The 27675-nt window shown below is 46.1% G+C and overlaps 2 protein-coding genes across 2 annotated transcripts in view; both read right to left on the reverse strand.

Annotated features, from left to right (window-relative positions):
• Nucleotides 1–27675, reverse strand: part of LOC130296616 (zinc finger protein 436-like) — a 91160-nt gene that overhangs the window by 62708 nt on the left and 777 nt on the right. The gene's annotated exons all lie outside the window — the stretch shown is intronic.
• On the reverse strand, nucleotides 232–27675 carry LOC130296999 (oocyte zinc finger protein XlCOF22-like). Its single transcript, XM_056549129.1, has 3 exons — nucleotides 27475–27675; nucleotides 8460–8922; nucleotides 232–1849 (listed from the first exon to the last, which is right to left on the reverse strand). Exons 1-3 carry the CDS (start codon nucleotides 27625–27627, stop codon nucleotides 852–854), a joined length of 1614 nt encoding a protein of 537 aa, XP_056405104.1. The 5' UTR covers nucleotides 27628–27675; the 3' UTR covers nucleotides 232–851.

Below are 27675 nucleotides of genomic sequence, written 5' to 3' on the forward strand. Positions count from 1 at the left end.
ATTTGGAAACTATACCCCTCAAAGAACTAATCTTGGGGGGGGGGGGGGGGGGGGGTAGCGAGCATTTGGACCCCACAGGTGTTTGAGGAAAGTTTAAGAACTGACTTGTATGATCTGAATTCTAATGTAAGAACTAATAAAGACCAGATCTGGTAATTTTTCTTTATTATTATTGTTATTTGACATGTGACTTACATAATTTTACTAATTTGTAATTAGGGTGTGGTTCATATTAATGTCATTCACGGTTTGGTAAAAGGGACATGTTATCTGTTTTTTTTTAATTTTTTTTTTACTTCTTTTAAAAAATCAAACACTTGAAAAGAAAAATAATGAAAATCACCCTCTTCTGATCCATATAACTTTTTATATTGTAATCTTTAGTTCTTATTGGTACCATTATGGAATTGATTGGTATTTTGACCATGTGATTTGACAAAAAACAAACAAAATAAAAAACACAATTCTGGCTTTTGCTTTTTATTTAACTTTATAACGTTCATCGTGAGGTTTCAGTAACATTGTATTTTAATAGTTCGGACATTTCTGCATGTGGCCATATCAAACATGTTTGTTTTTGATTGCAAAATTCTGATATGGGGGGGGGAGATAAAAATTTATAAACATTTTAAGTCAATCTCAACAGTTAAGTAGCCAGCAGGAAGGTTTGGAAAGGGCTCGAGTCTAGAACCTTCCCCCACACCCTTCATGCTCACAAGACGTAATATTACATCAATGAGCATGAAAGGATTAGGAATCACTTATGTTTTTCCTGTGTGAGTTCTTTGATGTTCAAGAAAACTGATTTTATAAGTAAAACATTTCCCACATTCCGGGCATGGAAATGGCTTCTACCCTGTGTGATTTTTTTTATGTTTAAGCAGATTTGATTGAGCAGTAAAACATTTCCCACATTCTGAACATGAAAATGGTTTCTCCCCTGTGTGAATTCTTTGATGGTTAACAAGATGTGCTTTTTGAGTAAAACACTTTCCACATTCTGGGCATGGAAATGGCTTCTCTCCTGTGTGAGTTTTTTTGTGTGTAAGCAGATTTGAGTGAGAAATAAAACCTTTCCCACATTCTGGGCATGAAAATGGCTTCTCTCCTGTGTGAGTTTTTTTATGTTTAAGCAAAATTGATTTAAAAGTAAAACATTTCCCACATTCTGGACATGAAAATGGCTTGAATCCTGTGTGAGTTCTTTGATGGTCAACAAGATGTGATTTTTGAGGAAAACACTTTCCACATTCTGGGCATGAAAATGGCTTCTCCCCTGTGTGAGTTTTTTTATGTTTAAGCACAGTTGCTCGAGAAGTAAAACATTTCCCACATTCTGGGCACAAAAATGGCTTCTCCCCTGTGTGAGTTCTTTGATGGTCAACAAGATGCGATTTTTTAGTAAAATACCTTCCACATTCTCGGCATGAAAATGGCTTCTCTCCTGTGTGAATTTTTTGATGTTCAACAAGACTTATTTTACAAGTAAAACATTTCCCACATTCTGGACATGGAAATGGCTTCTCTCCTGTGTGAGTTCTTTGATGTCTAAAAAGTTTTGATTTGTGAATAAAACATTTACCACATTTTAAACAAGAAAATGGCTCCTTCTCTGTATTAGCTTTTCGATGTCTAACACCCCTTCTGTGGCTTTTATTCTGTTTACCAGCCTGTGATGGATCAGAAGACAGGATGGGTATAACAGGATGAGATGAGAGATCTTGGCTGTGAAGGGCGGAGGGTGTATCTGGGATAATGGAATGTTCTTCATATGTATCTTGTGTGATATCATCATCTGCTTTATAATCTGAAGATATAAGATTCTCCTCTGATCTCCTGGTACAGTCATCTGTTAAGGATAAAACTCATTTTATTATTTTTAAGAAATATAACCTTAAGAATTTTGCATATAAATATAGTTAGTCTATTATGTGCATCTTTATAAGGCACTATCAGAATTAGGACCTTTCTACAGGGAATCTGTCAGGTGTATCTGCTGCAGACACGGTTGGATAGATATTGGGGTATAGATGCAATTTGTACCTTTCCTGGAGCTGATGGTCGTAAGTTAAAATTTTATTTCTCAGTCAAGTGCCAAGGAGGCGTAGCTGAGCTGCTTAAGTGTCATAACCCGGCATGCTTTCTCACCTCCTAGCCCCTCCTTGATTGGCGTATAGGGTTATGTACGTCGGGCAAGATTGTGACACTTGAGCAGCTCAACTCCGCCTACTTGACTGAGAAATACTGTAAAAAGGAGATTTTATCAGTTTGGTAACCACCATCAGCTCCAGGAAAGGTATTTAAGGGTGACTGCAGATCTTATGGGTGATGTTGTCACTCATCACATAACTAATATTTTACGCTTCTTCTTTCTTCTGGTCTATCTTACTCTTTTAAAGACTCTGTCAGTGTTCATAGAATACAGGGGGTCCCCTAGCAAATATCAAAATGGAGCGCACCAATCGCCCAACCTCCCGGACAGCTCCAGTTAGCACTGGTACATGACATAATAGATAGAATCGTGCTTCAATCATATGTCAAATAGTTTATTCCAGGAAATTTTTTTTTTATATATATCAACTGGCTCCAGAAAGTTAAACAGATTTGTAAATTACTTCTATTAAAAAATCTCAATCCTTTCAATAATTATCAGCTGCTGAAGTTGACTTGTTGTTTTCTGTCTGGCAACAGTGCTCTCTGCTGACATCTCTGCTTGTCTCGGGAACTGCACAGAGTAGAAGAGGTTTGCTATGGGGGATTTGCTTCTAAACTGGGCGGTTCCTGAGACAGGTGTCATCAGAGAGCACTTAGACAGAAAACAACAACTCACCTTCAGAAGCTCATAAGTACTGAAAGGATTAAGATTTTTTAATAGAAGTAATTTACAAATCTGTTTAACTTTCTGGAGCCAGTTGATATATATATAAAAAAAGTTTTTTTTTCCTGGATAACCCCTTTAAAATAATGACATAAAATAGATATTTGCTGTCCTCTCACAGGGCCCTTGTGGGAGGATTACAGTATATAAAACAATATAAAATGTATAAAAGACACACTACTGCATACTATCAAATAATGTATTTTTCTCACAATTGTATCATTATACCATCCGGTATTTAATGATCCGGGAATTTTGTGTAGAATAGAACTAGTAGTCCTGTATATAAAAATGCTGGGCAATAAGTATCAAAGTCAGTTGTATAATCACTCTATAGCCCTGCAGTAATAGTTTCCTCCTGCAAAGAAAAATAATTATTACCAGCCAGATGGTTTAATGGTCACTGCATCTCTGAGTGGCTTCGATGGAGTTGCGAGTGGCGGCAGGCAGTCGCAGCAACGTGGTCAGTGGGGCTGTGTGAGAAGCGCTGGCAGGTGGTGCTGCAGCTGGTCCGACAGCTACAGACCAGGTGTATGCCGCGCGATGTCCAGAGAAGTACAGCTGCAATACCGCAGGTCACCTGACCTCGTGTTATTGGCGTCTGACGTCAGAGGCAGTGGGCTGGAAAAGGTGGAGATTGCTTAAACTGCAGTAGTGCGTCTCCTCTCATGGATCTAGACGCGTTTCAGGTTACTCATGCTCAGTATTTCAAACCCTTCCTCAGTAGATGAGCCACTCAGAGATGCAGTGAACATTAAAGGGTTACTCTATGCAAGTCGCGCCCCCTTCCCATAGACTTTCATTGAGGGGGGCGGGACATGATGTCACGAGGGGGCGGGACATGAACACAGAAGCCCGCACCCAGCATTCAGAACATTGCGTTCCGGACGCTGGGGAGCGGAGTAACCCTTTAAACAATTTGGCTGGTAATAATTCTTTTGCTTTGTAGGAGGAAACTATTACTGCAGGGCTATAGAGTGATTATACAACTGGCTTTGATACTTATTGCCCAGCATTTTTATATACAGGACTACTAGTTCTATTCCCGGATGATTAAATACCGGATGGTATAATGATACAATTGTGAGAAAATTACACTACTGCATATAATTAAATGTGTCTATTATACATTTTATTACCATTTTATATTGTTATATATACTGTAATCCTCCCACAAGGGCCCTGTGAGAGGACAGCAAATATCTATTTTTGCTGTCCACAGATTATTACCAATAGGAAAAGGAATGGGACCAACCAGGACGGGGCCCCCTCTGTCTTCAAGGGCCCCATAGCAGCTGGATCATCTACCACTATGGTACCTACGCCCTTACACAACCAAATAACCCCACTACTGAAGTAAAACAACTCTTGATCCATTGTCCACTGCTACCTACCGGCCCATCTCTGTTCTCCCGTCCCGTATGTTCTTCTCTTGTCCCATTTGGCATTTCTCAGTGAACACGTAAGGTGGATCATACTTGGAGATTTCATGTCTTGGATGGATGAAGGGGTCTCACAGACTAAAGATCTATTTGTTATCATGGATGAACTCAGCTTCTCTCATACCGTTCACTCAGCCGCTAGGGCTGGTGGGCGGTATACCGGTTCATACCGAATACCGAATTTTTTGGGCTGCACGATATGAATTTTCCCCCATACCGCAATACCGGTTGGGCCCCTCCCCCTCGGGAATGTATTATCAGCCTAGCGCAGCGCTGTCCCCACATCGGGGAACTAATCCTATGTTACCCGCCAGCGCTGTTCTACTCCCCCCCCAATTAATGATCAGCCCAGTGGGGTACTATTTACAGATGTCAAGCACTGCCCTCCTCCTCTTTGTTGGGGGCCGACAGGCGCTGTAACTCTATACTGTACGCCAGTGGTCTCCAACCTGCAGACCTCCAGATGTTGCAAAACCACAACTCCCAGCATGCCCGGACAGCCGTTGGCTGTCCGGGCATGCTGGGAGTTGTAGTTTTGCAACAGCTGGAGGTCCGCAGGTTGGAGACCACTGCTGTACGCTGTATCCCTATGCCCGGGATGCAAAAGATAAAGAAAAACTTTAAACTCATCTAAGTCGGCCACACACTGGGGACTGGAACTTTGGACAGCCATCAGCCTAAAACCGGCCGGAGCGATGTCCCGCCCCGGCCAGTGATAGGCTGAGCCCACTGTCATGTAAGAAGCTCTGGCCGGGGGTGAAAATACCGTTATATACTGTGGAACCACCGTAAGTGAAATACCGTGATACACATATTTGGTCATACCGCCCAGCCCTATCAGCCGCTCACATAAAGGGTCAGACACAGGCCTGAAAATCTCAGATGAGGCAGTAAAGTCCTATAGGATTATCTCCCCGAGATATTAGGGACAAGCACAACTTTATAGACCCTAACTCCATAGTGCACAAATACAAGAAATCTTGTTCTCATGGTTTCTAACTAGAGATGAGCGAGCTTATGAAAAGTTCGACTCACCGGGCTCAATTAACTTTTCCAAATATTGCTGGTGCAATTTGGCTCAGTTTTATGCGAATCGGCAATAAAATAGGCCCCTAAACACATTTATAACACTGCCTGACAGTTCTAAAGCCCTGTATAACCCTGCTAGGAATGTAGTTCAAGTAGTTTTTAAGCGTTTTTAAGGCTCAGTTATGGCGACATGTGGTTACCCCATGGTAATGGACAGGTTGTTTAATGCTGTCGCAGATTTTTTTTAGGCTTATTCCTACTGAAATAAAGCCCCATAAAGTATCCCTGATTGTCGATAGATGCCTGCCGGTGTTAAAATAAACACTGAGGAATCAGGAGACGCTGTGGGTATTTCCAAGTGTGCATAAAAGTATCCCTTTTTGGAAGTGGCAAAAGCACTGGTGCCCCTAAATAGTGAAGAAAAAATAGCTTTTGCATAAAAAGCTAAAAGAAAATATCCCTATTTTGAATAGGATGATGAGTTGTGTATGTACAGGCCTTGCTGGAAGTGGGTGATGGTGGATTGGCGTTACTATTAGTAACTAGAGTACAGAAGGAAGTGTCAGACTGGCATTATCCAGCGTACAGCAGGAGGTGGCGGACTGGTGATAAAGGTAGTAGCCAGTGTACAGCAGGAGGTTATGAACTAGTGTTATTAGTAGTAACCAGTGTACAGCAGGAGGTGGCAGACTGACAATAGCCAGTATACAGCAGAAGGTGGCAGACTGGTGTTACTGGTAGTAGTCGGCATACTGCGGAGATGGTGGTAGTACATCGGTGGCATCTGGCACAGGAGGTTTAAATTCATCACTGATCCATCATTTTAATAAACGTTAGCTTTTCCACGTTGCTGGCTAACAATCTTGTTGGCTTCGGGGTGACAATCCCGCCTGCTGCGCTGAACACTCTCACCGAAGCTTCATTATAGGGTGGACAAAACACTCATAGCAAACTGGGCAATTTATGGCCAATGGTATAATCTGGTGACCCAAAAGTCCATGGGTCTGGGCTTATGGTGTCTGTCAGAGAAAGGCACTAAAAACCTGCTTGTTTAGGTGGTGGGTTACATCCTTTTGAGGACGATTCATGTCAGGGGGATTACCAGATAGAGAAACTTATTGTGTGACCCAACATGAAAATGCTGCTGCTGCTGCCTCTTGCAGGGTTAGTGCTGGCAGAGGAAGTGGAGCGTTGACAATCCGGCTTCTTTCTGTAAAAATCTAATTTAACCTTTTTCGGAAAGGTTACAAAATTCCCCCATTTTTTCATTATATCGAGGGTCTAAGAGTGTGGCTATCCAGTACTCATTTTTTCCTCTATGCTCGCAATATGCCTGTTACTGCGCAATCAAGAAAGCATTAAGCTAGCCTCTGTTACATACTGCCAAGGTTGGTCATGGTCCTCATCCTTATCATCAGTGTCGCCTTGTGTAGGTTCCTCGTCCCTTATCCCTTCGACAGATTCAGTTATCGGCGTCCCCAAATCCCAATGTCAGATTACGAGTAGAGAGCCAGTGTGAAACTTCGTGTTGCAGACAGGGCAGCAACTCCTCCACTGTGTGGCTTTTCTTGCCCAGGCTCAGATTTAACACAGCATGGCAGCTCTTGATTTTGCACTGATGAAAGGAGGAGGTTGTGGGGGGGATGCAAGATGTCCATGGAGAAGGACCTGCATGAGAAGGAATATAGGCGGGTGGTGTAAGCAGTTGAACTTCATCAGTGCAACTGTGGAGATGTCACTACAATTTCCTGGCCTCGTTGTGGTGCAGCCTCGTTCTGCAGAATGTTGACACAGTGGGCCATAAAAGACGTGTTGGCCCTGGCTGTAGCTACTACTCCACGGATCTACCGTGGCATGCACTGTTCTGCACACCGACAACTGCATGGAGTGAGGAAAATTTGTTGCTATGGGCAACTTTTTCTCTGGACAGGTTTTGATAAATCTCCCCCAAGAAAATGGATGTCCAGTGCCAGTTTGTAGTAAAAGCAGGAACTCTTTATTGCTTGAACACAACGCCTCCTTATGGCTAGTGTTATCCTTCTGCGTAGCAGGGGGGGAGGGGGGACAAAGTTGGAGATGAGGAAACAAAACATTCAGGACGGACATTTCAATCGCACCATGTGACTGTAGACAAGGAAGAATCCACTGACAGCTGGCTCACTATCATATAGTCAGACCTACATCCTCCTCCAGCTGTACTCTCCTGTTAAACCACACAATCTCTGGCAAGCAGTGATAACTTTAGACAGCTGGCACAACTGCAGCTACTATTGCCACCAGGAACCTGGCTACTGTTGCTGCTACCTGTACTAGTGCTGGTACTGCCACCAACATTCTTACTAGCAGAGGACATGATAAGGGTCTTCTGTCCTCTACCCTGTTAAACAATTTCTTTACTATACATATTTTTTGAGGCAAGTTTGATCTTTTTGGGGTGATTTTTTTTCCTCACCTACTTGTCAACTTTAACTTTCAATACTTTGAACTGCGTTGTTATTTTACAAACCAGCAAATCATATGATAACTTGGGTTATGATATGCTGGTCACCCTGATGTCATGTCACTGCCCCTTGCTTTTCCTGCTTCCTCCGGACACCAAAATGCCATATTTTTCATACAAATTTGCGAGCTGAGCAGAACCACCAACCGGAGAAAAAGAAGTAATATTCCCCCTCTCTGTCTATAGAGATAGGAAACTGGAGCAGCAGGCAGCACCGCACTCATATATACTATGTCCAGATTACAGCTGTATTTCACAATGATATTATAAATGCAGATTTATCAAACTGTGTGAGAGAAAAAGTGGAGTGATTTTCCCACAGCGACCAATCACAGGCCAGCTAAAGAGCTGAGGTAAAGTGAAAGCTGAGCCGTGATTGGTCGCTGTGAGAAAATCACTCTACTTTTTCTCTCACACAGTTTGATAAATCTGGGCCTATGTGTTATCACCTATAACCAGGTCACATGTTCATCCATATATAAATATACATTTTGGCTGAATGGGGGAATATACAGCAGAAAATAAAAATATTCCATAAAAGTTTGCTGTAGACAGTGTCTAGAAGAGTAAAATCTGTTACTCTCCTCTGCATTTAGTTGTTACTACTCACCTGGGTGGTTACCCATAGGAATGTCCTCCTTATACTGCTCATCACCACTCACGTCTGGTTCTTCTTCTTCCTTTATGTCTGTAGCATTAATATAGGTCAGATCTTTCACTGTAGGAATGTCCTCCTTATACTGCTCATCGCTGCTCACATCTGTCTCTTCTTCTTCCTTTAGGTCTGCAGCATTAATATAGATCCCGGTAGGAATGTCCTTCTTATTCTGCTCATCACTGTTCACATCTGTCTCTTCTTCCTTTTTTTCTGTAGCATTAATATAGATCAGATTTTTCCCTGTAGGAATGTCCTCCTTATACTGCTCATCACTGCTCACATCTGTCTCTTCTTCTTCCTTTATTTGTGTAGCATTAATATAGTTTAGATCTTTCCCTGTAGGAATGTCCTCCTTATACTGCTCATCACTACTCACATCTGTCTCTGCAGCATAAATATTGTTCATATCTTCTCCCTGTGAAAGAAATATTGTAACAGTCAGATTTAGACAACATGTAATGTCTATGGTCGGCTTTAATCCTGTCATCTCCACCTTTCTCATTCCACAAGTATAAAGCATATAATACTGTAGGATAAAACAAGACTGAACACAAGAGCTTCACAGCCCTTCTACAGATCATAGGGAATATCTCCATCTACCTGATCCTGTGGAAGAAGAGGACGCAGCATTCCCAGCAGTGTCCCAGCAGTGTCACCTCTCCAGTCATCACCAGATCCCTCCATTACTGTATAATGTCCCAGAATTCCCAGCAGTGTCACCTCTCCAGTCATCACCAGACCTCTCCATTACTGTATAATGTCCCAGCATTCCCAGCAGTGTCACCTCTCCAGTCATCACCAGACCCCTCCATTACTGTATAATGTCCCAGCAGTGTCATCTCTCCAGTCATCACCAGACCCCTCTATTACTGTATAACGTCCCAGCATTCCCAGCAGTGTCACCTCTCCAGTCATCACCCCGACCCCTCCATTACTGTATAATGTCCCAGCATTCCCAGCAGTGTCACCTCTCCAGTCATCACCAGACCCCTCCATTACTGTATAATGTCCCAGCAGTGTCACCTCTCCAGTCATCACCAGACCCCTCCATTACTGTATAATGTCCCAGCATTCCCAGCAGTGTCACCTCTCCAGTCATCACCAGACCCCTCCATTACTGTATAATGTCCCAGCATTCCCAGCAGTGTCACCTCTCCAGTCATCACCAGACCCTCCATTACTGTATAATGTCCCAGCAGTCCCAGCAGTGTCACCTCTCCAGTCATCACCAGACCCCTCCATTACTGTATAATGTCCCAGCATTCCCAGCAGTGTCACCTCTCCAGTCATCACCAGACCCCTCCATTACTGTATAATGTCCCAGCATTCCCAGCAGTGTCACCTCTCCAGTCATCACCAGACCCCTCCATTACTGTATAATGTCCCAGCATTCCCAGCAGTGTCACCTCTCCAGTCATCACCAGACCCCTCCATTACTGTATAATGTCCCAGCATTCCCAGCAGTGTCACCTCTCCAGTCATCACCAGACCCCTCCATTACTGTATAATGTCCCAGCATTCCCAGCAGTGTCACCTCTCCAGTCATCACCAGACCCCTCCATTACTGTATAATGTCCCAGCATTCCCAGCAGGGTCACCTCTCCAGTCATCACCAGACCCCTCCATTACTGTATAATGTCCCAGCAGTGTCACCTCTCCAGTCATCACCAGACCCCTCCATTACTGTATAATGTCCCAGCATTCCCAGCAGTGTCACCTCTCCAGTCATCACCAGACCCCTCCATTACTGTATAATGTCCCAGCATTCCCAGCAGTGTCACCTCTCCAGTCATCACCAGACCCCTCCATTACTGTATAATGTCCCAGCAGTGTCACCTCTCCAGTCATCACCAGACCCCTCCATTACTGTATAATGTCCCAGCAGTGTCACCTCTCCAGTCATCACCAGACCCCTCCATTACTGTATAATGTCCCAGCATTCCCAGCAGTGTCACCTCTCCAGTCATCACCAGACCCCTCCATTACTGTATAATGTCCCAGCATTCCCAGCAGTGTCACCTCTCTAGTCATCACCAGACCCCTCCATTACTGTATAATGTCCCAGCATTCCCAGCAGTGTCACCTCTCCAGTCATCACCAGACCCCTCCATTACTGTATAATGTCCCAGCAGTGTCACCTCTCCAGTCATCACCAGACCCCTCCATTACTGTATAATGTCCCAGCATTCCCAGCAGTGTCACCTCTCTAGTCATCACCAGACCCCTCCATTACTGTATAATATCCCAGCAGTAATTATAAGTTTTAAACGGGAACTCCAGTGTAAAACAATTTATTTTACATCAACTGGTTTCAGAAAGTTAAACAGATTTGTAAATTACTTTTATTTAAAAATCCTAATCCTTCCAGTACTTATCAGCTGCTGTATACCACAGAGAAAGTTCTTTTCTTTTTGAAAGTCTGACCACAGTGCTCTCTGCTGACACTCTTTTTTATTATAAAAGTACAAAACACAAAACAAGTTCATTTCACTGTAACAAAATTAACAAAACTGAACATAAAAACAAACTATTCATCTCAAAATAACAACTTAAACCTTCCTAACCGGCCAGCCCAGATAAACCAAAAATAAATAAATCATTACCTACTATAGTCCAACACACACACACACACACACACCTAATGAACATAAATAAAGCTTTCTTCGCTGGGATCAAAAACTAAAAATATCCAAACTAGGAAACATAACCACACTGCCCCCCCCCCCCTAATAACAAAACAAAAAATATGGCTAGCTGCCGTAACAAAAATAATCCAACTTAGATAACAAAATATATATTATTTTTTTATACATCTATATATTTTTTTCCTTTTTTATATACTATATATACATATATATATACATATATATATATATACATATACACACATATATCCACATACATACACATACACACATACATACATTTTTTTTTTTTTTTTCTTTTTTGTTATTTAACTTCCCCCCCCCCCAAACACACATACATATACCCACAAACAAAAACTAATCCACACTGGGACACAAACATAAACATAAACACAGACATAAATATAGTGTACTCTTAACACTATGCTATAATAACTGAAAACTGGTCCGACTGCCTTTCTCACAAAAAAAAAAAAATATATATATAAATATTTATACATAAAATCATACAGAATATACATAACAAACAACTTAATAACACAGAAAAACAACCTATACTAAACTATCCCATCACCCACCACTCCCTCTGGACATGGGTCAGAGTCCATAGGTCACAGTTTTTGTCCACAACTGACCCATACCAGACCCCCAAAATAGTACCCACTGCAACAGTCCAGTCCTGGGTACACACCACCACCACCCCCCATAAACCCCCCACCCAACCTAAAATACACCCCTACCCACCTAATGTAAACAGAACAATATATACAAAACAATATATACATATTCTACAACAAAGCAATATTAACAATACAATACACCAAAACCACAAGGCCCAAGTTTGGTTGCCTGCAAGCCCTTTACAATCCATCCATAGAAAACAAAACAAAAGGCTAAGGTGACATGCATAGCCCCCCACCAGGAAGAAGGATGGCAATCCTGATTAAATTAAATTTAAATTCCTCTCCCTTTCAACCTCTAACCCTATCACTATCCTTTCATGAAACTGACCCTATACTCACCCTAAGATTTATACACTATCCCTGGCCAAAATAAGGTACTTCACCTTAAGGGCCTAGTACCTAGGGCACATCAAAAGAAAACCCTCTCCATAGGAGAGAAGCCCTACTGGTACCAAGACTGCCATACTCCAAAGACCTGATCTTCCCAAGGTCACCGGTGATATTCCTACAGACCTCCACCTCGGAGAGGATTTTCTGTTGGGTCGACACTAAACACCGTGCGTTCCACGTGTAGTACCTAACCACTAAACTAACTAAGAATAAAGTGCCCCGGTCTCGGCCACCCAGGGACCTGAATACCCCATAAGCCCACTCCGGATAGGTAAGGCCGGCAAGTTGACTCCAACCGATGGAAGCGCCCACCCGGTTGTAAACCCCTATATTAAAGGGACAATGAAGCAGGAAGTGGTCCATGCTTTCCAGCGTGTCCCCACACTCTTCTCGGGGACATCCCCGGTCATCAGAGTTCCTACACTTCAAATTGTCCCTCACATATAGCTTCCCCTGAAAGCAGCGCCAGGCCAAGTCCCAAAACTTCTGGGGGATCCTTTTCATGTTCAAAAGATACAACCCCACCCTCAGATCACGACCTGGGCAGTCCCTGAGCGCCAGAGGCTTCTGGAAGTGGGTCAACAGAACCCGTTTGTCAAGGAACTGCCTTGACTGGGTCCTGATCTCCCACACTCCCAGACCCCACCGACGTATCGCCTTCAGAGTCGGGGTAGCGTAAGCCGGAAGATATCCATGGGGCGTACGGAGGTTCTTCACTTGCCCTCCTGTCTCCCATTCCTGGAAGAAAGGCCGAAACCATTCCCTGCAGGAGAGTACTCACGGAGAAGCCCTCTCTGACCAGAGGTTTGCGATGTTGGCTTTCAAGAAGGTGTTCGTAAAGAACACCACAGGGTTTACCATAGATAAACCCCCTAGTCTCCTCGTGCGGTACGTAACCTCCCTCCTGACTAGGTTCATCCTGTTCCCCCATAACAGTTGGAAAAACAGGCTGTAGATCCTAGTGTAGTAAGCCTCTGGCAAGATACATACACTGCCCAGATAGATAAACAAGGGGAGCAGGTACGATTTGATCAGGTGTACCCTTTCCCTGAGGGTCATAGACCAACTCTTCCATTGGTCCACCTTCTGAGCGGCATCCTGGAGCTTACCATCCCAGTTTTTGGTGGGATAATCATCCGGGCCGAATGTGATGCCTAAGACTTTTGCTGATTCTTGGGGCCCTGGAAGGGTGTCCGGGAGATCAAACATGGGATCCCCCCCTCCCAGCCAGAGACTTTCACACTTATCCCGGTTGATCTTAGACCCGGATGCCTCCGAGTAGCGGTCCACCTCCGACATCACCACACCGACCTCCTCTCTCGTGGAGACGAAAATAGTGACATCGTCAGCGTACGCCACCACTCTCTGGGTGACAGCCGGCTCCGCCAGACTCATCCCGACTCCCGCCAACGGCCCACAATCTACCCTCCGGATGAAGGGATCGATTGCGAACACGTATAAAAGCGGGCTCAAAGGACAACCCTGACGGACTCCGGACCCCACCTCAAAAGAGCGGCCAGACCACCCGTTCACCAGCGGGAAACTCTCTGCCCCTGCATACAAGATCTTAAGCCAATTAACAAAAGTAGTATATCTCAGGAGGACGGACCATAGGTACTTGTGGTTTACCCGATCAAATGCTTTGGCCTGATCCAAGGACAGCAAGTACCCCTTCCGAAGACCTGCACTACTCCGCTCCACTGCCTCCCTGACACTAAGGACAGCACTTAAGGTGCTTCGGCCTGGAACAGAGCAGTGCTGGGCCCCCGAAAGGAGCCGGGGTGCAAACTTCACCAGCCGATTAAACAGTATTTTGGCCAGAAGCTTCCTGTCCGTATTGAGAAGAGCTATGGGCCTCCAATTCTCAATCTGGCTAGGATCTTTACCCTTTGACAGAAGAATCAGGGCTGACCTCCTCATTGACTTCGGCAGAGTACCCGAGGAGAGACACTCATTGAATACCTCAGTCAAGAGGGGAGCTAAAGACTCCTTAAAGGTCCTGTACCACTCGGATGTTAAGCCATACGGACCTGGCGACTTCTTGGGGGCGAGCCCCTCGATCGCCAGTCTCACTTCCTCTTCCCTGATTTCTTCTGCCAAAACATCAAGAGAGGGGTCTACCCCTGGCTCAGGAATGGTTTCAGTCAGGAAAACCGACATCCTGTCTCGATCTAGATCCTTCCTCCCCAAGAGGTGCGAGTAGAAGGATCTGACGACCTCCAAGATCCCTGATCTGGACCGATTCAGAGATCCTGTACTATCAATCAGTCCTGAAATGACTTTACTACTCACTGACATTTTACAGTTTCTGTAAGGGTCGGGCGAGCGGTACTTCCCGTAATCCCTCTCAAAAACCAAAGATGCGTGCCTATCGTACTGACACCTCATCAGCAAGGACTTCACTCTGGAAATATCCTCCCGGCTACCTCCAGTCGAGACAAGAAGCTCGAGTTTCCTCCTCAGTCCCTGATACAGGCGAAACCTGTTCAGGGACCTGAGGCTCGAGAGCTGGCGGAAGAACCCCGCAACCCGCTTCTTGAATATCTCCCACCACTCTGACTTACTACTACATAGGTCCAGTAAAGGTACCTGACTCTGAAGAAAATCCTCAAAGGACTGTCTTATCTCCGCTTCCTCCAGGAGGGACGAATTCAGCTTCCAATAACCTTTTCCCATCCGGGGGGTCTCTGAAACATTCAGGGAAAACAAAATCATACAGTGATCGGAGAACTCCACCTCAACCACGGACACTGCAGAAGAGACGGCTTCCTCCTTTAAATAAAACCTATCTATCCTAGACCTGCGACTACCTTGATGATAGGTGAAACCCGCGTGGCCCGAGGGGCTCCGGATGTGGGCGTCCTCTAGGCGAGCTTCTCTTGTTATGCTAATCAGTGCCACACTATCACAAGTCAGCGGACCATTGGAGCCTCTCCGATCTTGGGACCTCGTAACATTATTGAAGTCCCCTCCAAAGATCACTTGCCGACTCGTAAAAAGAAAGGGCTTAATCCTCATAAAGAGATCTTTACGGCCCCGCTTAGTTTGCGGGGCGTAGATGTTAATGAGCCGAAGCTCTTGCCCCTTCATGAAGACATCTAAGATCAGGCACCTCCCCATTTCTAATTCAATAACCCGTCGGCATTCAACAGGAGCGGTAAAAAGGACCGCCACCCCACTATACGGCTCAGCCGCAAGAGACCAGTGGGAGGGACCGCGCCTCCACTCTCTCCTGGCTTTTACCAGAGAGGCTAGATCTGACAACCTGGTCTCCTGTAAAAAGAAAATGTCGGCTTTAACGCGGCCGAGAAAATCAAAGGCTGCGAATCTAGCTGTATCTGACTTTATGCTGGCACAGTTAATAGATGCCAGCGTCAATGGGGTGAGTGCCGCCATACAGGGTGATTAAATTAGACGGCCACACCCTTTACTTTTTCTTTCCCTTCTTTTTAGCCCCCTCATCCCCCGAAGAAGATGAGAGGGCAGGACCACTCTTCGTTCTTTTTTTTGATTCAGTTTGGTCCATTTGATCCCCATCTACCTCCGGCCCCGGTCTAGCCCTGCCCTCCAAGGAAGGAGCCTCAATAGGACAGGGCCCAGTTCCCCCCAGAGGCTCCTTCTCCCTAGGCACCCCGCCCTCACCTTCACCCTCCAAGGAGGGGGAGGAGATGGTATCGAGGACGAGGTACCGGTTTGACAAGTCAATCAGAGGGGGGGCAATCAGGCTTCCGTTTTGGATCTGGCCCGTAGTACAGGGAACAGAGGGCTCTGACCTCTTCTTTCTCCCTTTCCTTTTGCCCTTGTCTTTCTTTTTAGGCCTCTCTCCACTCTCCTCATCCACACTTTCATAGTGGGAGGAATCGGAAGTGTTGGCCATATTGCCCTCCTCTTTGCGCAGCCTCCTGACCTCCTCATCCAGCACGTCCTCCTCCAGGGCTTCAGTGGTTACAGGGCCAGCTTCTGGAGCAGGGGCTGGAGCTACCCCCACCACCTGGGCACTCTCCAGCTCCCTACTCCTCCTCCGATTTTCCTCCCGCCTTAGTTTGGCGGGGCCCTTTTTCCTCCTCACTAGCCCTGTTGCGCCCCCATCCCTGCCCGTGCCCTCCCCAGCCGAGGCAACTTCACAGCTCTCCTCAGCCGGAGTGGCCGCTGCACGGGCGAAGGCGCTAGGACAACGACTGAAAGGGTGTCCGAGAACACCACACAGGTGGCACCGGATCTGCCGACAGGATGCGGCCAGATGACCCACCCCACCACACAAAGCGCAGACCTGCACAGTACAGGCTGCGCTAAAGTGGGTGGGGCTGCCACACCTGTGACAGACCTTAGGCTGCCCCTGGTAGAAGACCTGGATCCTGTCACGTCCAAGGAAGGCGGCTGACGGAATGTGGGCAACCGTACTCCCTGAACGCTTGAGTTTGACGGAAAACGTCCAGGCCCCCGGACCAGATCCCGTGCTCATCAAAGTTTTTCTTGGGCATGTCCGTCACATCCCCATACCGTCCGAGCCAGGTCATGATGTCATAACAAGAAAGCGACTCGTTACGGGTCAAAACGGTCACTTTCTTGACAGAGTTCTGACGGGAAATCGCCTTTACGGCAAAATCCCGCCAGCCGGGCTCGTTCTTCGCCACTTCGTAGTTCGACCAGAAGAGTTCAAGACCCTCCGGCCGAACGAAACTGACGTCAAACTCAGACAAACCATAGGGGTGAATCAGAGCAAAGATGTCATTCGCCCTGAATTCCATCTGCAGGAGGAGCTCAACCCCTTTTGCGCGAGGTGGGCACGCATCCTCGCCCCTCCAAATCAGACGGACCACATTCCTACGGTTATTGTCCTGCCCGGATGTCGGGATGCCCACCATGAACCCATCATGCCCCTCCCTACCGGCAAGATGGGTGGGCTTCATATCTATTGCGTCCGCAGCCTTTTCTGACGCCATGCTGTATCCCCTATGCTGGCTCCGTTCCACCACAGAAACAGAGTCTGGCAGTCTGGGGGACCCAGCAGCCTGAACCAGCTTTGCAGCTGGCCCAGACTGCTGGAAAGGAACAAACACGTACTGCACTGTTTCCTGGGTCTTTTGTTTCTTTGCCTTACGTTTCACCACCACATCCTCACACTGGTCGTCTCCAAAGGTGAAATTCTGGAAGTGGGCTGGGGACTCCTGCATAACAATCGCCCTTAATACACCCCCAGCCTCACTCTCCACATCATCCTCCTCACTATCACTTGATGGTAGTGCCACCTGTGCTGGCTCGATGTAGCTGTCTTGGGTGTCACAGGGAGTAGCTACAGGAACAGCATCCATCTCCACCACTTGTGAATTTTCTTCCACCTCCTTTCCACCTTCACCACCATCCTCACTTTCTTCACCGCCACTACTCTCCCCATCATCCACCTCCTCCTTACCTGGGGATTTCATGGCGGCAAACCGGTCTCCATTCACCAGCTTCTCCTTTAAGAGACCGCTCCCCTCAAGTATCTCTGCTCTCCTCTCGTCCAGCTTTGCAATCTCACTCTTCAGAGCCGTAATCCTCTTTTTCAGCTCTGGCCTATTCTTTTTGGATGCTGTGTTCGCCAGGTTCTGAGCAACACGAAGATCCTCTCTGGCCATCCTCATCTCCTTGCCACACTGGTCATATTCCGCAAACCGTGCGGCCATGCGGGAGCAGTATATTGCGCTCGATTCCTTGGGCCCTCTCTCAGCCCACATTTCCAAGCTTTTCCTCCGTGCCTTCCTTCCACCAGATTTCTGGCTTGCACCCGTTGCCGGGGGAGCAGAGCCTGCATTACTGCAGACTCTGCCAGATCTTCTCCCCCGGGCCGGAATGGCTGTTGCTGTTTGCTCTCCACCCCCCGCCAGCCTTGAAGAACGGGAGGTGGAGGCCCTGGGCTCCATGCAGGGAGGCTCTCCCCTGGAGCCTGACACACTCCTGGGAAGGCGGATGGATCACCTGCTCTAGTCTGATCTGCTGGAAGTTTGTGGAGCTCAACAAGGGACACACCCGCACGCTGCTCACACTGAACTGTTGTGTTCACAGGAAGTGCTCTCTGCTGACACCTCTGCCCTTGTCAAGAACTGTCCAGAGCAGAAGAGGTTTGCTATGGGGATTTGTTCCTGCTCCAGGCAGTTCCCGACACGGACAGAGGTGTCAGCAGAGAGCACTGTGGTCAGACTGGAAAGAAATTCAAAAAGAAAAGAACTTCCTCTGTAGTATACAGCAGCCGATAAGTACTGGAAGGGTTAAGATTTTTAAACAGAAGTAATTTACAAATCTCTTCAAAGTTGATTCTAAAAGAGATTTTTTTCCACCGGAGCACCCCTTTAATGAAATGTATATTGAAAATAGATATAAAAATTAAAACAGTTTTCTCAAACCACTAAACAAAAACAGATAGATATAAAAAATAAAAAAAAGTGCTTCTTTAACCCCTTTAGGATGCAGGGCATACAGGTACGCTCAATGAAATTGACTTTTTTAGGTTTTTCTTAGGTGAAGACTTTGCCAATCTGATGGCGGCTCAAACAAACTTATATGCCCAACAGTTTGAGGCCCAGCACCATGGTGCCTTTTTGGCTCCCCATCAAAGCAGTCTAGAGGAGGACATATTGGGGCATGTCCTATATATGGACCTAGTCAAAAAAAAACAAAGATTAGGCAATACTGAAGTGGGTGACATTCTGTACTTTACTGTATGGCCATGATAACAACTCACCATAAATCCAGCGGCTTCGTGGCTGCCCTTACACCAGGTGCAGCAATATATACCACCTATAGGGGAGATGTATATTTCTGCGACTTTATGTGTTGCAAATTTGACCTCAAGTCACCTGTAAGGCGATTGAGCCCTTATCCACACCCCTGCATGTGAGACCCTCACAGTCTCTGCAACTGTCAGCCGCCCCTATGCAAATCCCTAATTTAGTCCTCAAATGCGCATGGCGCTCTCTCACTCCGGAGCCCTGTCATATTTCAAAATAACAGTTTAGGGCCACATATGGGTTTTTCTGTACTAGGTAGAAATTGTGTTAAAAATTTTGGGGGGCTTTTACTCCTTTTACCTCTTATAAAAAGTATAAAGAGTACAGAATACCCCATATGTGGCCCTAAACTGTTGCCTTGTAATACGACAGGGCTCCAAAGTGAGAGAGCGCCATGTGCATCTGAGGCCTAAATTAGGGATTTGCTTAGGGACGGACCTGGATGCATGAATTAAACTTGCCTCTGATACCAAAATTTCCCTACGGCAGTGTTTCCCAAAGAGGGTGCCTCCAGCTGTTGCAAAACTCCCAGCATGCCTCCAGCTGTTGCAAAATTACAACTCCCAGCATGCTCTTTGGCTGTCCGTGCATGCTGGAAGTTGTAGTTATGCAACAGCTGGAGGCACACTGGTTGCAAAACACGGAGTTAGGTAACAAACTCAGTGTTTTGCAACCCGTGTGCCTTCAGCTGTTGCAACAGCTACAACTCAGCATGCAGTGACAGCAGTGAAAGGCATACCGAGGCTTGTAGTTCTGCAACAGCTGGAGGCACACTGGTTGCAAAACACAAAGTTTGCTACTTAACTCAGTGTTTTGCAACCAGTGTGCCTCCAGCTGTTGCAGAACTACAACTCCCATGCACTGCATGGGAGTTGTAGTTTTGCAACAGCTGGAGGCACACCGGTAGGGAAACACTGAGTTAGGTAACAAACTCTGTGTTTCACAACCAGTATGGCTTCAGCTGTTGCAAACTACAACTCTCAGCATGCACTTACAGCCGAAGGGCATGCTGGGACTTGTAGTTATGTAACAGCTGGAGGCACACTACTGCAACTCTCAGCATGCCCTTTGATAGTTTGTGCAGGCTGGGTGTTGTAGTTATGCAATTGAGGGAGGTGCACTTTTTCATAGAAAAAATGTGGCTCCAACTGTTTCATAACTACAACCCTCAGCATGCCCTTTTGTGCACGCTGGGAGTTGTTGCTAAGCAGCAGCAGGAGGCCAGCCTTACCTCCTGCTACTGCGCACGCGGGCTGGATCCTGCCCGCCATCACCGCTGTCTTTACTCCGGGGGCCCCGATCCCTCCGCCGATGTCGGGGATCAGAGGCCCCCACTTCAGGTACCGACTTCCGGCACCCGCTCTCCAGAGCAGGGGCTGTTAAGGACACCCCCCAAAGCAGGCATCCTGATTCCTCGGTAACGGCCGACGAATCAGGACGATCGTGAGGTGGCACCAGTGCCTCACTCCTGCTGAAAAAAGGGTGATAGGTGCCGTGTCAGACACTGGGGACGTGATTGACACGGAATCGCCACAAATCGCTGATCTGAATTGTTTGGCGATTTCCGACATGGGGGGGGGGGGATCCCAGGCATTGTCACATTGGGATGCCTGCAGAATGATTCCCCACGGGCGTGGGTCCCTAAAGCGCAACTGTCACGAATTTGTACCCCCATAAACTAATCACAGGGTAACAAAGTTCTTTAGGATTATTCTCCATGTATACCTTTTATCCAGCTTTTATCAGGCTAAATAATGCTTTATAAGACAGTCAGCAACAGTCGGATAGGCGTGGCTATGGCCCGCAGCCGCCACGTCTATCTCCTGAATGTAATCGCTAGGACCGCTGTGTGACAGCACATAGGCCCCTTTATTATCCTTAGACATTTGTATGTTCGCCGCCATAGATAAGTAAAACAAGTGCCCGTTCTTCTCTCAGTTTACAATGCCCGTTCTCCTATTCTCCTACTAGGTTACGGTGCCGTTACAGTGAGTTAGTTTGCATAGCAAGCGGCAGAGCATTACACTGTGCACTGGGGCCAGGAGCGAGCGCTTGCTATAAAAACTAGACGCCCCCAGCACTGGTGATGGTATCACAGCATACTGGGGTCTAGGGATCGACCGATATCGTTTTTTTTAGGGCCGATACCGATAATCGGTGGAGGTTAGGGCCGATAGCCGATAACTTATACCGATATTCCGGTATAAGTTATCGGCTATTTATCCCCCCTGCGACACCGCTGCAGATCATTGATTTAAAGCGGGCGCTTTAAATCAATGCACTGCAGTGGCTTTTGCGGTGCCATAGGCCGCCGCCGCCCCCCCGCTTCTCTCCCCCTGCCTGTTCGGGGGTCCTGAGACCTATCACCGCCACCGCTCCCCCCCGCCGCACTGCGCCTAGGGGTGCCTCCAGCTGTTGCAAAACTACTACTCCCAGCATGCCCGGACAGCCGTTGGCTGTCCGGGCATGCTGGGAGTTGTAGTTTTGCAACAGCTGGAGGGCCTACTGTAGGTATAGTATATTATACAGACCCCTGTCCATCCCAGAACCCTGACTCACCTTCCCAGTTGCTGCAGGGACCGTCCGGGGAGGGTGAGCCAGGCCATCCATCCTTTCTGTAGTGTCCGGCGGCATTCTGGGTGGAGGGTGAACCGGTCCGGGCTGTCGTTCTTCTCCGGGGGTCCTTCTTCTCCACTCCGGGCAGGCTCCGGCCTAGTAACGCTGCATAGACACCGCTGCGCAGCGACGCACCTGACGTCACGGACGTAGCGGCGTCTATGCAGTGTTACTAGGCCGGAGCCTGCCCGGAGTGGAGATGACCCCCAGAGAAGAACGACAGCCCGGAACGATTCACACTCCACCCGGAATGCCGTCGGACACTACAGGAAGGAAGGATGGATGGCCTGGACCACCCCCATTACGGGTAAGTTAAAAAAATTTTATTGACTCGGAGGGTGGGGGAGGGGCCCGACCGGTATAGCGGTATGGGCAAAAATCCATACCGTGGGAGAAAAAAAAAAAACGTATCCGGTTCATACCGGTATACCGCCCAGCACTACGGTGGGGGATGCGACGCGGTGCGGTGGGTCGGGGGGGGGTGGTCACGGTGCGGTGGGTCGGGGGGGGGCGGTTGAGGTGCCGTGGGGGGCGGTGCATTATCGGCTTATCGGCAAGGTAATTGCCGATACCGATAATGCCCAAAATCGTGATTATTGGCCGATAATATCGGCCATACCGATAATCGGTCGATCCCTACTGGGGTCATCAGGAGAGAGTGTTTGCGGCCCGCAGCACCAGCGGCAAGTTTTCATAGCAAGCGCTCACTCCCGGCCCCAGTGCACAGCGTAATGCTCTGCAAACTAACTCGCTGTGACAGCACTGTAACCTAATAGAAGAACGGTCCTTGTTTTACATATACATTTGTATGTTCGCCACCACAGATAAGGATAATAAAGGGGCCTATGTGCTGGGTCCCAATCACACAGCGGTACTAGCGATTACATTCAGGAGATAGGCGTGGCGGCTGCGGGCCATAGCCACCCCTATACGACTGTTGCTGACTGTCTTATAAAGCATTTTTTAGCCTGATAAAGGCTTCTAGGAAGCGGTAAAAGGTATACCTGGGGAGTAATCCTAAAGAACTTTGTTACCCTGTGATTAGTTTATGGGGGTACAAATTCGTGACAGTTGCGCTTTAGGTGGTTAAAGCAAAATACTAAACAAAATGTGTAACACAATTTCTCCTGAGTACGGAAATACCCCATATGTGAACATAAAATGCTCTGCGGGCGTACAACAAGACTCAGGAGTGAGAGAACACTATGTACATTTGATGCCTAAACTGGTGATTTACATTTGAATGGCTGATAGTTGCAGCCGTTCTGGAATAAACACACACAAAAAAAAAAAGAAATACCCACATGTGAACACTAGAGATGAGCAAACTTACAGAAAATTTGATTCGTCACGAACTTCTCGGCTCGGCAGTTGAGGACTTATCCTGCATAAATGAGTTCAGCTTTCCGGTGCTCCCGTGGGCTGGAAAAGGTCTCCTAGGAAAGAGTCTCCTAGGACTGTATCCACCTTTTCCAGCCCACGGGAGCACCGGAAAGCTGAACTAATTTATGCAGGAAAAGTCATCAACTGCCGAGCCGAGAAGTTCGTGACGAATCGAATTTACTGTAAGTTCGCTCATCTCTAGTGAACACATTTTGAAAACTACACCCCTCACGGAACGTAACAAGGAGTGAGCATTTACACCCCACAGGTGTTCGACAGATTTTTGGGACAGTGGGCTGTGAATATTTATATATTGAAAATTAAATATATTCACAGTCCACTGTCTTAAAAAAATCTGTCGAACACCTGTGTGGGGTGTAAATGCTCACTCCTTGTTACGTTCCGTGAGGGGTGTAGTTTTCAAAAAGTTCTGTCCCCATGGGGGCTTTATAAATGCAGCATGGCCCTCAATATCCATTGCAGCCATATGCGCTTTCTGCTCCGTCACTTCTGAGCCCTGCTATACGCCAATAGAGCACTTTATGTCCACATATGGGGTATTTCTGTGTTCGGGAGAAATTGGGTTCCAAATTTTGTGGCGCTTATTCTCATTTTACCCCCTGTAAAATTTAAAAGTTTGGGGCTACACCAACATTTAGTTCTTACGGCCCTTTGTTCCATACATTTGTTGGAAATCTTTGGTGACCAAATGCTTACTGCACCCCTTATTCCTTGAGGGGGTTTAGTTTCCAAAATGATGACACGTGTGGGGGGTTTCCCACTGTCTGGGCACCATATGGGCTTTGTTAATGCAACATGACTCCCAAAAACTTTTCTAGCCGAATTCTCTCTCCAAACGCCAAATGTTGCCCGTTCCTCTCTAAGCCCGGCTGTGCACCACTTTACGCCCACAAAGGGGGTGTTTTCACACTCAGGAAAAATTTGGTTTAAAATTTTGTGTTTCCCCCGCCCCCTTTTCCCCTTGTAAATATGAAAAATTAGGGGTTATACCAGCATTTTAGTCAAAAAATTTGTAATTTTTATTTTCATGGTCAACTGTTCTAAAATTGTGTCAAACACCTGTTAGGTGTAAATGCTCAGTCCATCCCTTAATAAATTCCTTCAGGGGTTAAGTTTCTAAAATGGAGTCACATGTTTGGGCACCATGAGGCTTTGTAAGTGTGACAGGGCAAATTTCTATAAAAGCTAAAAGTTGCTCCTTCCCTTGCTGAGCACTTTACATCCACATATGGGGTATTTCTTTACTCAGGAAAAATTGGGTTATGGATTTTAAGGGGCTTTTCCCCTTTACCCTTGTAAAAATAAAAAAAATTGGGGCTACAAAAACATTTTTGGAGATTTTGACTTTTCTCCTCCACTTTGCTGCTATTCCTGTGAAACACCTAGAGGGTTAAAGGGGTACTCCGATGATCAGCGTTTGGAACAAATTGTTCCCGAACGCTGGAGCCGGGAGCATGTGACTTCATAGCCCCACCCCCTCATGATGTCACGCCCCGCCCCCTCAATGAAAGACTATAGGAGGGGGTGTGAAGGCCATAGACTTGCATTGAGGGGGCGGGGGGGGGTGACGTCATGAGGGGGCGGGGCTAGGAAGATCGACAAAAATGTACCACTATCTGAAAGTAGAATATGTCCCGGATAGAGGATAGGGGATAAGATGTCTGATCGCGGGAGGTCCGACTACTGAGACCTCCCGCGATCTCCGGACTGGCACCTGGCATTCTGAAAATTTATGTTCAGAAAGCACTATTTTTTTGTCCCGCTATTCTCCTCGCCGGTCCTGACAGCAATCACACTACCGGTAGTGTGAAAGGAGCCTAACAACGCCATACCAGAACAGAACAATACCGCCATACTGTGACTAAATAACAACGTCATACCAGAACAGAATACCGCCATACTGTGACTAAATAACAACGTCATACCAGAACAGAATACCGCCATACTGTGACTAAATAACAACGTCATACCAGAACAGAATACCGCCATACTGTGACTAAATAACAACGCCATACCAGAACAGAACAATACCGCCATACTGTGACTAAATAACAACGTCATACCAGAACAGAACAATACCGTCATACTGTGACTAAACACCAACGCCATACCAGAACAGAACAATACCGCCATACTGTGACTAAATAACAACGTCATACCAGAACAGAATACCGCCATACTGTGACTAAATAACAACGTCATACCAGAACAGAATACCGCCATACTGTGACTAAATAACAACGTCATACCAGAACAGAATACCGCCATACTGTGACTAAATAACAACGTCATACCAGAACAGAATACCGCCATACTGTGACTAAATAACAACGCCATACCAGAACAGAACAATACCGCCATACTGTGACTAAATAACAACGTCATACCAGAACAGAACAATACCGTCATACTGTGACTAAACACCAACGCCATACCAGAACAGAATACCGCCATACTGTGACTAAATAACAACGTCATACCAGAACAGAATACCGCCATACTGTGACTAAATAACAACGCCATACCAGAACAGAACAATACCGCCATACTGTGACTAAATAACAACGTCATACCAGAACAGAACAATACCGCCATACTGTGACTAAATAACAACGTCATACCAGAACAGAATACCGCCATACTGTGACTAAATAACAACGTCATACCAGAACAGAATACCGCCATACTGTGACTAAATAACAACGCCATACCAGAACAGAACAATACCGCCATACTGTGACTAAATAACAACGTCATACCAGAACAGAACAATACCGCCATACTGTGACTAAATAACAACGCCATACCAGAACAGAACAATACCGTCATACTGTGACTAAATAACAACGCCATACCAGAACAGAACAATACCGCCATACTGTGACTAAATAACAACGCCATACCAGAACAGAACTATACCGCCATACTGTGACTAAATAATAACGCCATACCAGAACAGAACAATACCGTCATACTGTGACTAAACACCAACGCCATAACAGAACAGAACAATACCGCCATACTGTGACTAAATAACAATGCCATACCAGAACAGAACAATACCGTCATACTGTGACTAAATAACAACGCCATACCAGAACAGAACAATACCGTCATACTGTGACTAAATAACGCCATACCACAACAGAACAATACCGCCATACTGTGACTAAATAACAACGCCATACCAGAACAGAACAATACCGTCATACTGTGACTAAATAACAACGCCATACCAGAACAGAACAATACCGCCATACTGTGACTAAATAACAACGCCATACCAGAACAGAACAATACCGCCATACTGTGACTAAATAACAACGCCATACCAGAACAGAACAATACCGCCATACTGTGACTAAATAACAACGCCATACCAGAACAGAACAATACCGCCATACTGTGACTAAATAATAACGCCATACCAGAACAGAACAATACCGCCATACTGTGACTAAATAACAACGCCATACCAGAACAGAACAATACCGTCATACTGTGACTAAATAACAACGCCATAACAGAACAGAACAATACCGCCATACTGTGACTAAATAATAACGCCATACCAGAACAGAACAATACCGCCATACTGTGACTAAATAACAACGCCATACCAGAACAGAACAATACCACCATACTGTGACTAAATAACAACGCCATACCAGAACAGAACAATACCGCCATACTGTGACTAAATAACAACGCCATACCAGAACAGAACAATACCGCCATACTGTGACTAAATAACAACGCCATACCAGAACAGAACAATACCGCCATACTGTGACTAAATAATAACGCCATACCAGAACAGAACAATACCACCATACTGTGACTAAATAACAACGCCATACCAGAACAGAACAATACCGCCATACTGTGACTAAATAACAACGTCATACCAGAACAGAATACCGCCATACTGTGACTAAATAACAACGCCATACCAGAACAATACCGTCATATTGTGACTAAATAACAACGCCATACCAGAACAGAACAATACCGTCATACTGTGACTAAATAACAATGCCATACCAGAACAGAACAATACCGCCATACTGTGACTAAATAACAACGCCATACCAGAACAGAACAATACCGCCATACTGTGACTAAATAATAACGCCATACCAGAACAGAACAATACCACCATACTGTGACTAAATAACAACGCCATACCAGAACAGAACTATACCGCCATACTGTGACTAAATAACAACGCCATACCAGAACAATACCGTCATACTGTGACTAAATAACAACGCCATACCAGAACAGAACAATACCGCCATACTGTGACTGAATAACAGTTTTCCACAGTCCCTCCCCCCCCCGCTATAATATTGTAATTATATATATATATATATATATATATATATTTTATACCAGAACAGAACAATACCGCCACACCATGACTGAATAACAATGTTATAAAAGAACAATACCGCCATACCATGACTGAAAAGCACTTTAATGTCCATTCTTGACGGGGAGCAATGGCAATGTGAAAGGGGCCATAGGGGGATCTGATCACAATGTACAGATATATGAATGGACAGTACAGAGATCTTTCTAGTGATCTTTTTATATCTAGGCCGGTAACCATGACAACAGGGCATCTTCTACATCTACAGGAAAGAAGGTTTTACCATCA

The sequence above is a fragment of the Hyla sarda genome, chromosome 1, assembly GCF_029499605.1.
Source record: "Hyla sarda isolate aHylSar1 chromosome 1, aHylSar1.hap1, whole genome shotgun sequence".
In the NCBI taxonomy this organism is placed as follows: Eukaryota; Metazoa; Chordata; class Amphibia; order Anura; family Hylidae; genus Hyla; species Hyla sarda.